Here is a 13,253-nt window from a genome sequence, read left to right as displayed (position 1 = left end):
CAGCCAGTGAGCGGGAACCGGTCCGTATGTGGGATCCGAACCCTCGGGTGGGAGTGCCACCACGCTTCCCAAGCGGCGCACTTATCCAGTGCGCCACCGGGCCGGCCCCAAGATTTTCTTTTCACCAGTGCAGGTGAGAGGGCTAGAAGGTTGAAAGTAAAAAGACTTCAAATCATTTCCTTGTGGTTATGTGAATGGGACTTGACGTTGATGTGTAAAGCATTAAAGTGAAAGACGATTTTGCTGGATAAGTATGTCATCAACACAAGATTTTCCATTGCGCTGTATTAATACATCATCCTTCATTTACAAGTGCATCCCAACACGGGATGTCTCCCACTGTAGCGAAAGGAGAGAAAGCTGCCAGGGGGGAAGGAATGCAGTGTTTTGCGGCTGGGGTTCACTGCATCTACATACACATTTTGGAAAGGTCCACGCTTGCTTTGCTTGCTGCGTGTTCTGTGGTCAGATATGAGGGGGCACTACCATCTGGCCTTTGTCCTTCTAGGCTGTAAGATCAACTAAATTCTCAGATTTTCGAAGCACGAAAGGCAGCTATTTTCCCTTTGCTTTGACTCTGTTTCCCTCCCTCACTGCCTGCACCTCTACCTGCTCTTTTACTTGCTCTGCCTCGGGCCCAAAGCAAGAGTTTTCACTAACTCACAGACGCCCAGGCCGACACTGCGGTGGGCTCTAAACTCCAGGCCGGCCGTGCACAGCCAGCCTCCTCCTAGGAGTGTGCTGCCCGCCACAGGCGACTGGGAGTCCAGAGAAGGCGGCGGAGTTCAGGAGAATTGAGAGTGAAACCACGACAGTGATGTCGTGGAATATTCCAAAGACTTATTCTGTAAAGTAAGCAGCTGACACTGGAGAATAACAAAGTATTTTGAGAGAAAATACAGAAGGTGGGCAAGGGTTTGTAGAGCAGGCATTGTACTGTCAGCTGCAGGCACCTTTAAAAAATGTCATTTCAAAGGTAAAATAAGCTGGTGGAGCAAACTGGACATGAGTTTCAGAGTCAGAGATAGCGACAAGTTTGAACCCTATGCCAGCCACGTAAAGCTGAACGAGTTTCTTTATGGCTCCTTTTCTTCATCCACAAAAAACTGAATGTGTTACCCGCACCACAGGCTAATGGTGAGTGCTCACTGCGACAGGGCCTATCAAGTACTCGAGTTTGAACCCTATGCCAGCCACGTAAAGCTGAACGAGTTTCTTTATGGCTCCTTTTCTTCACTCACAAAAAACTGAATGTGTTACCCGCACCGCAGGCTAATGGTGAGTGCTCACTGCGACAGGGCCTATCAAGTACTCGGGAGAGCCTGGCTGGAAGCTTCCCCTGGTGGAGGCCAGCAGGTGTGAGTTTCCCCCTGGAAGAGGCAAGTCTCCCCTGTAAGAGGAAGGAATTGTGCCAAACCGTGAACACTTTGAATGTGGTGAAGAAAAAGCTGAAAGCTGCCAGACACCAGAAAAGGTGGCTTTGGATTCCCAGCGCCTGCAGATGTCTGCAGAACAAAGCAGAAACTCACATCAAGAATCTCCTTGTTGGCTTTCGGAGACGTTGCTTCTCTTAATTCCTTGATGGCCACAGGAATTTTAACTTTCTCACCTTCTGGGATCCAGAGTCCCTGTGACAGAGAGAGAGAGAAGACGTCACCTGGCAATCCTCACACTGTGCACTAGGCTGACTTGTGAGAGGCAGGGACTTTATTAGTAACACGGTCCTAATGGGAAGGGGACCACGGTGCCACAGCCTGCATGCCAAGGCCAGCAGTGCTGCAAGTCACGATAACTCGGCAGCGCTTTAGCTACCAGGCTCTGTGAATCTGGACAATTATTCACATAAAAGAATTTCAAGCTTGTGTCAGTTATAAAATCAGTATGGATCATTTCTTGCAGAATTCTAAGATGCTGGGTCTAGGCCTCACTGAAACCAGACTTGATGCAGAGAAGATCTAGGAAAAACAGAGATGAAGAGAAACCTCCTCTGACCTGGGCTTTATTCTGATGCTGTAAGGCAGGGACAGGCCACCCTCCCCTGTCTTGATCTGTCATGGCCCCCGCCTGGCCAGACATCCCTTAAAAATAAATGACGTCTTTTGGTCTGTGTGTGGGTCTCATGGGACCACTTACTTGTCACTGGGGTTATAAAGGATTTCCTCTCAACTACTTGGGAAAACAGTGGAATTTCCCAAAAGCTCAGCAAAACAGAGCAGATGGGGATGAAAGTAACACACAGAGGCTGCCGCGCGCCAGGCGGGGTCTTACCTTATACACGGTGCCGAACGCCCCAGAGCCCAGCACTTTGATCTTTTTGAACTCAGTTTCCTTTAAGATCCTCAGGAGAGCTTGGTTGGGAGCTTCCCCGCTGGGGGTGAGTGGCTCCACGAGCTGTCAGAGACAAGGAAGCAGACCTGAGGTGCCCACTCACCACGCTGCACGGGACACAGGCACCACGACAGTCCAGAGCACCAGCCGGCGGCCCACGCGGTCGTACCGCAGTGCAAATGACTCACCAGGCCCATGCCAAGAAGAAACGCACACCTTCTCTAAGGAACTTAACAGATGGTAGGAACAGAGAACAGCTACATTTCAGCACACCCGATTTCTATTTCTGTTTCCAGGCCAGTTAGCTGGACTGAAAAACTCCGGTGAGGAAAATTTTCCCATGGTGGTCACACTTTGACAGTCTTGTCCGGCCCATGACACACAGCACCGCTATGCTCAGGAGCTGCTGTGGTCCCTCCTCCCAGGGACAGTGGTGGACACAGACACTGGCACAACCACAAACAGCGCTCAGGCAGGAGCAGCCACTGTGTGGTCAGGGCATTCCCCAAAGTCCTATCTTCTCATCTGAACCTCAGCGCCTTCACAGGTGCTCAGAGACACCTCTGCACAAGCCTCTCACCTGTGTGAGCACACAGGTGCTGTATGTTAAAAAGGTCTCTATGCAGCTTTGTAAGCACTTTGTGACATGGCCTAGAAATATTTACATTTCGCTGGATGGATGTACCAAAATGTAACTAATAGGGTATAATTGGACATTCAGATTCTTCCTGGATTTTTCCATCGACAGGAATAATGCATAGTAAATAATTCAATTATATATCTAGAATACAAAACTGCAAATTGCGAGTTGTCAAAGGAGGGCCTCTGCTGCTCACCTCTCTCTCCTGCAGGAGTCTGCGCAGCGTGCGCTTCCGGACGATGTGGCGCCTGCGCATGAAGAGGCCGACGCCCAGGGCCACCAGCAGCAGCAGGAGGAGGCCACCCACAATCCCAATGGCGATGGATGGGATCTTAGGCCTGGGAGGAGGAGGACAGCAAGGGAGGGTGAGGTTAGCGGAGGATTTCATGACACCGCCGTGTTCACGTGCCCTGCCTGTATGACACGCTGATATTGGCCCCTTTTGTGTATTTTAAAAATTGAGGTCTCATCTGGACCTCTCCAGATGATTTTTAGTTTTCAATTTGTTGATTAAGAAAATATAGAATTTAGACTTCAATAGTGCTTTTTATGCGAATTTGTATTTTGTCCTTTCCAAGGGCATTTCCACGCAATTGAAGAAGTCTACACTGGGCCCGGTATGGTCTCCTGGGCACGTGGTGTGGAGGGAACTTTCAGTGACATGAGCCTCCTATGAAGGTCCTTGGCTGGGCTTTCAACATGGGACCTGCAGCTGTGCAAATGCTCTAAGAATAAACTTGCAGGAGGTTGTAAAGTGACAGAATTTTGACATAAAAAGCACCACTGTCGCAGTGAGTGATGTCTTCACGCAGCCTCAAACTGCAGGGGTGCACGAACCCCTCCCTCCCATGGAGGTCGTGTCTCATTTCAGAGAGAGGGAGAACTCGGCAGCTGGGCTGCAAGCTCACTGGGGAAAGGAGCATCTGAATTTGGAGTCTTTAGAAAGTTACGCTTCTTAAGTATCTATCCCATGTGAGCTGCTGGCAAATTGACTCATGTTTTGAGGTGGAAATGTTCATGAATATCAAAGATTAATTAGCAGCATGATTTGGTCATATAAAATGTCCAGAGTCCTAACAAATTTCTCTTAAGTGGGCCAAATGTACCTAAGTATCTATCCCATGTGAGCTGCTGGCAAATTGACTCATGTTTTGAGGTGGAAATGTTCACGAATATCAAAGATTAATTAGCAGCATGATTTGGTCATATAAAATGTCCAGAGTCCTAACAAATTTCTCTTAAGTGGGCCAAATGTACTGCATAAAAATGATAGTTTACAACACTTTATTTGCTCTTAAAAAGGGTAATGTAACAAAGAACAGTCATCGACTGGTTCAAAGTGGGGACATGCTAGAACCTGTCACCGTGATGCTGAGATTATGGTAGAAGAGAGGAGCACTTTTGCTGTGTGTCCCTGCAGGCTCCGTGAGGAGATGGGGTGACAGGAGAAACCGGCCAGCACCATCAGTTCTGGGACAAAAGTGTGCTGAAGCTGCAGAAGGGCCGGTGAGGGAAGGGATTTTGTAGATATTATCAGAGATAGTGGAGGTGCCTGGAGGTGTGGCTAGTGTTCTGGGATATCAGAAACGGCAAACACATGTTTTGTGTATTCCTGATTCCTCACTAGGCACGGTGATTGACGAAACCACTTTTTCCTGATTAGTCTGAGCAGGGATCCACAGGCTTGCTTTTCTCAGGGCAGCATTTCAAGCACTGATGGCAAATAGATCAGAATTGAAATGCTGGAGGAAATTGCCAGTGCTGAGCAATGTGCTTGGAAAAGGAAATAAGGAGAGAGAATCCCTCCAAACAGGAGCTCTGTCATCAAACATGGGTTTGTGATAGAACCAATTGAGTTAGTGGGGAAAAAGTGGAGAATCCAGAAGAGAAGGACCCAGCAAAACCGGTGTAACCAAAGAAGTCAGAGACAGGCCACGTACACAGAGGAGCAGCGAGCTTTGATCCCCTAGCCCCAGCTGCACACGTACAGGCCCCAGCCCCTCCTGGCCCGCGTTCCCTCCACTGAAAGTCAAGGTCAGCCTGGGGAGCAGGGTGAAACCTGCAGGGTGGTCTCCGCCAGACTCCCACACTGGCCCAGAGGAGACGTGAGGACCTGACAGTGCCAGAGGATGACCCAAAAGACAGGAAGCACTGTCCACGGCACAGCACGCCAGGTCATTCTGAGGCCCATGGGACATCAGGCTGGGATACCTACCTGCCTGCACAGCCGTCCACACCTGGCCCAACACATCTGTAAGAATTGAAAGAGAAATACGTATTTTTCTCGTTCAACTTTTTTGGCCTTTTTTTCTGGGAGAGGTTTTATTAAATCATAAGCCAATGTGTGTTAAATGACTCTCAAATCATTAAAATCACAGTGCACCTCAATGTTGCAGTGGTGGTGATTTATTATACACATATTCATTGGTTCATTCACTCAGCAGATAGTTGTGGGTGCCTGCTCCGTGACATGGTCTGTTCTAGCATGGAGCAACACCACCAGCTCATTACTGAAATGTGTTCACACGCTACTTGTGACATAGGTATGGTGTCTCACAGCTGGCTCTAGAAGGTCAGTGTAGATACGGGAGGTGCGGGAGCCCAGCCTAGGGACATGTACTGGGGGCCACGCTGACTGTCGGGGAGACTGCAGGGTGGAGTTACTGCAGGCTTACGGCCAAGCCTGAGCTTTGAAGGATCACCTGGCGGTGAGTGAATGGAGAAGAGGCTGGTGCTGAGGAGGATAATCACAGCACGAGAGAGAAGGAACGAGCCCTGGTAAATTAAGGTGCCACCAATGGGAGTGGAAGGAGCTGGAAAGAAGACCCCATGGGAACCTGGCAGCCCCGAGAAAGAGTGGTGGAAAGGAAAAGAGGGAGGAAAGGACGTGGGAAGGAGAGAGTCTCAGAGGCAGGGAGGTGCCACGTGACACAGACACACCCATGGGAACCTGGCAGCCCCGAGAAAGAGTGGTGGAAAGGAAAAGAGGGAGGAAAGGACGAGGGAAGGAGAGAGTCTCAGAGGCAGGGAGGTGCCACGTGACACAGACACGGATGCCTGGAGCAGGGCTGGTCTCACACTCCTCCCCTCATGAAATGTCTCATACGCAGAAGAGACAGAATTCATCTCAAGTGTGGCTCATGGGAAGATGGGACAGGCCACCCATCATTGTTTTGATTACAGGATGATGGTTTAAAAAGGCAGAGTAAGTCAGCCCTGAGACGCACAATTTATGGCCTGGGGAATGATACACAACTACATCTCAAACACATGAAGCCTGACACTGTCACCTGGTCCTCAACACCTTCTGTCTCCATTCCTCAGGTCTGTGCATCCTGCTTTTCCTGGTTTTGACGGCCAGGCCCCTCCTTTCCCTGGCAGATAATGCAGTCCTGCTCCTGCAGTGCCTGTGGGCTTTATTCATAAACCAAACACACAGGCTTCTTCAGACAGTGGAATGCACCAGCCTGATTATTTCAGTTTATTATCTTCAAGGAACACCAAAATAGGCAAAGACAAAAAGATTCGCTAATGAAATGACGCTGATAAAACCAGGCCCTACTCAAACTATCCCTCCTCACACTCATTTGTCCTGCCATGTGTGGCAGTCTGTCCCTTACTGCTGGATGTCACACCATAGGAGCATTATGCAGAGTGAATGCATACAGAAATTGCAAATTTTGGACAAGATGCTGGATTTCATGCAGCCTCTGAAAGTGCTGTTGGAAAACCATGGGGATTGCTAACAGGAAGCTGTGCAAACAAGCTCAGACCAATTTACATTTGAAGAGCTGATTGACAGTACAGGGACAGGACAGGTGCTGCAGGAGAGAACCATTCGAGTATCACAAGATTACGAGGCCCTGGGAGAGCTGATGAGGTCCTCACTCAAATTTGCCGAGATGATTGCTGCATACGAAGTCAAGGAGGCCAAACTGCAATTATACTAGTTACTAAATCTTGCTACATACAATTAAAATAGGCACGTTCTCATACTATTTATCAGGATAAAAATTTTCAAGAAAGCTTCCCCTCAACTCTTACAATGAAAATGTGCTTCCATTTAAAAGTGGACATGTTTAAGTTTCCCTCCCCATCCCCTGGGTAGTCCCCCTGCCTGGGGGAGGGTGCAGCAGCCTTGGGAATCAGGCCGGCTTCCGTGGGCTCTGACACGGTTGGCTCATGATGCTGTTCTAGAAACTGTGACCTGTATGATACAATCTGAAACTGTGTGTGTTGGTAGGGAGATTAGGATATCATTATTGGAGATGATGTGATTGTCTTCCTAGAAAATTCACTCATCATCCTGATTTTCACCATCACCCCCACGTCGGCGCCATCACTGGTCCAGCGCTCGCCCTGCTCCAGGCACTGTTTCAAGTGCACGACATACACTACCCGCATAAAAGTCCCGTGAGTATGCAAGGTTGTTACTCCAATTTACAGACCAAGAGAGGGAGGCACAGAGAAGGTAAGACACTTTCCAAGGCCACACTGCATCATACAGATCCAGGGAGAGAAAGAGGAGCAGTTCCAAGTAAGGTTGCAGATTTTGAGAAGTACAGGAAATGTGAAATAACATAAATGACAACTCAACTTCTCTTTCTGATTGCTGGGCGTACTCCAATTTGATGGCCAAATTAATTTTCCAGTAAGTAAGATACATAAAATCAGAATGCTTCTGCTAATTCCAGTCAAAATAGTTTTAATTCATGTACTGACAGCTTAACAATCAACTAGCTAAAATGTCTTTAAACAACATTCCAGGCAATGCTACCTTTTATTAACTGCAAAATAACGAAAAAGTCAATCCCCACATGACCGATGGTAACCTGGTGAGATCCAGAACGCCCTCTGGAAAGAGGCGGAGGTGGCTGCTGCCAGCCTGGGCCCTGGTTCCTCTGCTCACTTGCTCTCTCTCGTCTAAACCTGGGGCATTGCGGGGCCAGCCCTGGTGGGAGACACATTGCGAGGTGCAGAGAGGTGTTCCCACCAGCACTGAGATCTGCCCGTGAGCATATTGTGGTGGCTGCTGTGGCCATGGCTCAAACTGTGTTCATGGCCTCTATAATTTATTGCCTGGAAACTGTGGAGACTTTCAATCTACGAATACATGAGACAGGACATATCGTGTTCTGCACTTTCTCTTCCGGTCTCAGCCCCACTCACCCATAGGTGCAGTTCGGATGGCACAGGTGGCACACTTGGCTGGCGTCTGGATACTTCCAGACCAGGGTGTTGTTTTCCCCCATGACTCCAGCTGGGCAGGTCTTGACGCAGCGTGGGCCATCAATGTAGTGGGCACACTTGACGCAGTTGTCTGGGCCCTGCACCAAGGGGAGAAACACATTTATGTGCATCTCTTTCTTTCTCAAAAAGGAAGGAGCTTTTTACTTAAAATATTTACGGTGGGGAAAAAATCTAAGTGATTTAGAAGTTCTTAGAAAACAGGTTCTTCTGTGACTGAACTTACTGGATCTGACCACTGTTAGCAACTTAGTATGAAGTCGTATGAAGTCTTTCTAACTTTGGATGCATGTGACAGACACTAAGAGAAACTATACTCTATGCTGCATGTGACTTAGCACACTGTGGGCCTCTCTCCTTGTCAAAACCATTTTGATTGGCCCACGTGGATATTTATATCTTATTGGTCAGTCTTTCTCATATATTGTATTTGATGTTCAAGGGAATCTCTGAGGGAAGCAGATTTGCTGAGGCAAATTTAAGAAAACCCTCATGGATGTTTCTCCAGTGACAGGAAGGTGGCACATGTAACTGTAGGGGTGGCTGCATAACAGACTGAGCAATATCTACATTTGGTTGTGTTTGTAAACTCGGGGGAATCCCCATGCAAAAGTCACAGGAGTGAGTGTCGGGGCTGCCCTGGTGTGTGCCCCACGCTCCTCAGGGGACTGAAATAAAACTGGCAGGGAAGGATCGTCCCCAGGCTGAGTTCCTCAGTGTCTCAGTGTTGTCCACTCGAAGGCTGAGTATATCCAGAGCCAGAACAGCTGGGTAAATGAGTCAGTATCGCCAATTATTTTACTTTAATGATGAAAATTTAACCCAACACCATGTAAACCTATAAACCAATGGTAAAGTTATAAACCACGTAAACCTTTAAAACATGTAAACCTATAAACTTTGTAACCAGCCGTGCTGGCAGCCTATACCCCGAAACACAGTCCTCTCATCTTCTGCCCGATTTAGGGAGAACGTCTGAAAGACGTTTTCAATTAGTAGATGTAGATAATGGCTGTTGAAGCTCAATCCAAACAGAGCTCTTTCTATAAATAACACTGAGAATTAACAGCATTGGAACATTTACTGTGCAAGGCAGCTGAGTTCTCAGTTCTTTATAAGATTGGTATTGAACATGTAGATATGAAACTGGATTTTAAAAAGTTTTGCTAGGAGCTTCTTTAAAACTCTTTCCACTGATCATAAACTAGCGTTAAAGAAGAATTTGATAATGACGTTTGATTGAAATGATAAAGCAATGGTGACAGATGTCAGAGATCGTAAGAGCTGGCTGACGGTCACCAGGCCCACTGTGGGCTTCCCTGTGCTGTGGTGAAGAAATGTCATCACTCAATTTGGAAAGATGAAGGTGATTGTGTGACAACTTCCCACAAGTGACAACAGCCACTCGGGTACAGCTGTCAATCCCACTGGTTCTTCCCTGAGAAGGGGCCTTGACGGCTGTCCTTCCCGGCCACAGGATGGCTTGGGTCCCCGTCATGGTTCTGCTGGTGGGCAGGCTCTTCCCGGGGAAGTGGGAGTGAATAGCATTGAGGTGCTCCTTACCTGTCCCGTGCAGGTGATGTTCATGGCCTGGGGCAGACATTCCGGATGGCACTGTATACACTCGGAATTCTCCACAAACTCCCTTGGCTCCCTGAGAGAAGAAAGGACACTGATCAGTGCTCTGCCCTGAGGGCTGCTTCAGTATGCGGGTCGTGTGGACTGTCTCAGGGACACGACTCCCCTTTCTCGGAAACTCAATTTCAGGTAAAGTTCAAAGAGCTGGGACTCTAGGACTATACTGTAATATAATAAACTGATCTTATTAACTGAATCCTTGTTCATCTTCTCCCTAAATAAATAAATACTACTCTTCACTTATAACAAAACACCTTTCCTACATTTTTCTACAGGCCTAGTTTTTGTATAATTAAGCAATCCAAAAGATGAAAAAAAAAAGTCTTTATGAGATGCCCCACCCTGTTCCAGATTCATGCGTATTTAAATGAACTGGAAAGAAATAGTAATTGTAGACCAAGGGATGGGAAAAGGAAGGAGGATGTTAAAACTTGCTCAGTGGTTACTACTAAAAATAGTAAGTATGGAAAACAGGAGTGAAAAATTTTGCTTGTAATATTTTCAACACTTGTCAAGATGTACGGATCAATGTTAAACAAGAAGCTGATGCTTGACTGAAAAGACAAAACAGTCACCACAGATGTTAAAAAGACTAAGCTCTGCCTGGTCATTCACCACACATGTTCACTCTAAGCAGCAAACAAGGACTTCCGAGTGCTGTAAGTCCTCCCTTTCAGGCAAATGGCATTGATTAAGCCAAACATGATGCAGGGGCATTTGCTCTGTGCTTCTTCTCTGGGTCACCACTCCTGCTGAAGGGGCCAGTCTTGCAAAGGGAGCAGCTGTGCTGGACACTGGGTTTCTCTGCACTAACAGAAGGACACAAGGCACCCGTAACATGGTTCTTTTAATTGCCTTGTTTCTTTAAACTGGAAACATGAAATGAGGATCTATTTGTAACAGCAAGGATTGCACCAGTCTTCCTTCCCTGCAGTTGGAACAGCACCATCCTTTATGCAAATCATCCTGAGCCCATCAGCTAAAGGATTCCTACAGAACTGAATTTGGTCTTCTCCTCCTGCTCCTGGATATGAGGGTTAACAAGTCTCGAATGTTTGACTCCTCCAAAGCTCCTGTGGAAGACGGATCCCCAAAGTAGCAGTGTTGAAAGATGGGGCACTGAGCCCATCAGCTAAAGGATTCCTACAGAACTGAATTTGGTCTTCTCCTCCTGCTCCTGGGTATGAGGGTTAACAAGTCTCGAATGTTTGACTCCTCCAAAGCTCCTGTGGAAGACGGATCCCCAAAGTAGCAGTGTTGAAAGATGGGGCATTCAGGAGGTGATTGGATCATGAGGGCCCTGCCCTCAGGGATAGATCAGTCAATTTATGGATTACTGGGTTAATGGATGAATGGTTATCATGGGAGTGGCACTTGGTGACTGTATAAGGTGCGCAAGTGAGCACGTTGGCACGTTCCTGCCCAGCCCTCGCGGTGTGATATCCTGCAGAGTCCCACCAGAAAGAAGGCCCTTGCCAGACGTGCTCCCTGGGCCCTGGACTGCCCAGCCTCCCAAACCGTAGAAATGAATTTCATTTCTTTATAAATTACCCAGCTTCAGGTATTCTGTTATAAGCAACAGAAAACAGACTGATGCAAGGGTTCTTCAAAAAGTTCATGGAAAGATTCGCATTATCTTTTAATTCTATTTTTCCCACAAACTTTTTGAAGGACCCTGGTATTTCTGGATCCAGGCTGTGATCTACCCTGACAGTGACACAGAAAGATTTCCTGCAGCCACTTGTAACTCCTATGGCTCATCTCTATCATGTAGTTTCCCTTTTTCCTTAAATTTTTAAAAAATTGCCTCTGCCTTTCTATCCTTCAGTTTTACCTTCCTATTAATTATTTTTCGTCATTATTTGTAGTCATTCAAAGCCTTACATCAATATCAAGATTCTCATAGTATCCACAACTGTTGATTTAGATTACTGCAACTAAATTCAACAACCATACGAATTTATTTTTTGTCCTTGGTTATGTTTAAAGTTATTTGCACTGTCAATGTCCAATGCACGCTGGGGGCTCATAAAACAAAAATTAACCAGGACATATGATTTGTATCCATGAATACATTTTGACATACCAGGAACAGTGAACTGCCAAGACCAAATGGCCACAATCTCGGCCATTTCAACCATTTATAATTGTTCTATTTATCTCGGGAACTTTGAGTAGCTAAGAACAATTTAAGATATTTCCAGGAAAAGAGATTCTATAAATTATTGGATTAAGCAAGAACAAAAAAAGTTTGCTTATTTTCTATTGTGATGAACAGTTTGCCAAAAAACAAACATACAAGCAAACCAACCCCCCAAAAGGGAAAAAAATGGAAAGGAATCAAACTGAGTAACTATAAACCCATAAAAATAACCCTGGGTCTTCCTTTTGACCAGAACAAGGGACATAAAGAACAACATCTCACCCCTCCAGAATGTGACACTTCTCCACGCACTCCCTGCCGCGGCTGACGTTTCGGCAGGAGACACAGTCTCTCGGCTCTGGGCCCCAGCAGCCCTCTGATGAGCACAACACATGGCAGATGTGGCCCATGGCCCCTGGGGGGACAGAGTGGGTCACAGGAGTCAGCTGTGGAACTAGGGCAGGGGGCAGTAGAGACCCACCCACATGCGTGGGGCCGGGTTCCTGAAAGGGGAACACAGAATAGGCTTCCCCGAGGCTGACCAGGTTCCCTCCTCCCTACTGGCTGCCCAGAACACCTGCGCCAGGCCTGAGCAGCAACTGACAGCAAGTGCCATGGCTGACTGAGACAACAGGGAAGGTCATGGTCATGGCTGTATGCTAGGTACCAAGCCGGGGGTGTCACATACAGCATGCCATTTAATTCTCTCAACAGCACTGTGGCGTGGGAATCATGACTCTCTCCATCTTACGGATGAAGGAAGCCGAAGCCAAAGCAGATGAAGTGAGCTGACCAAGGTCTCAAAGCCAGGGAGGGTCAGAACAGCCCTGAGCTCAGATCTGCTTCTGCCAGGGGCCAGGGCCTCACCACAGGCCTGGTGCACTGACCAGCTTCCAAAGCTGGCTCATGGCTTGAAAATCAGAACGGGGAATGTTCACACGAAATGTTTATCCAGTTCCTGTTCCTCTGTGTGTGCGTGTGTGTTCAGCTGTGGTCACTGGAGACTAAAGAGTGCAGGGAGCAAGCGCAGCTAAAAGGTAACATAACTCATACCAAATTCAGTTCTTAAGTGACAAGAAATTGGTAGCCTCAACCTCATGGCAGACTCATCCTGCAATAGGAGAATGATCTGGAAACAATTCTGACAAACTGCACATGATAACTTCACAATTAGGAATATGCAGATTTATAAGTTGCTTTTTTTTTGTCTTTTTCCGTGTCCAGCAACGGATCGCAACCCTCAGTGTTGCCCCCGTA

General features: G+C 47.3%; 1 protein-coding gene across 1 annotated transcript in view; it reads right to left on the bottom strand.

Annotated features, from left to right (window-relative positions):
* Positions 1-664: 664 nt before the first annotated feature.
* The window catches only part of LOC103604776 (epidermal growth factor receptor-like), a gene marked incomplete at its 3' end in the record, with an annotated part of 33,619 nt that continues 21,030 nt past the window's right edge, over positions 665-13,253 (bottom strand). Inside the window, exons 13-20 of the mRNA XM_008589347.1 lie at positions 12,279-12,411; positions 9,779-9,869; positions 8,138-8,295; positions 5,184-5,219; positions 3,165-3,306; positions 2,269-2,391; positions 1,467-1,628; positions 665-758 (exon numbers count right to left, since the gene is read on the bottom strand). Of these exons, the coding sequence (XP_008587569.1) occupies positions 665-758; positions 1,467-1,628; positions 2,269-2,391; positions 3,165-3,306; positions 5,184-5,219; positions 8,138-8,295; positions 9,779-9,869; positions 12,279-12,411 (939 nt within the window). The remainder of the gene's footprint in view (positions 759-1,466; positions 1,629-2,268; positions 2,392-3,164; positions 3,307-5,183; positions 5,220-8,137; positions 8,296-9,778; positions 9,870-12,278; positions 12,412-13,253) is intronic.

The sequence above is a fragment of the Galeopterus variegatus genome, unplaced genomic scaffold (assembly GCF_000696425.1).
Source record: "Galeopterus variegatus unplaced genomic scaffold, G_variegatus-3.0.2 Scaffold5387, whole genome shotgun sequence".
Lineage (NCBI taxonomy): Eukaryota > Metazoa > Chordata > Mammalia > Dermoptera > Cynocephalidae > Galeopterus > Galeopterus variegatus.
Note: the sequence above shows the minus strand (reverse complement) of the source record. Positions and strands in the feature narration are given on the sequence as shown.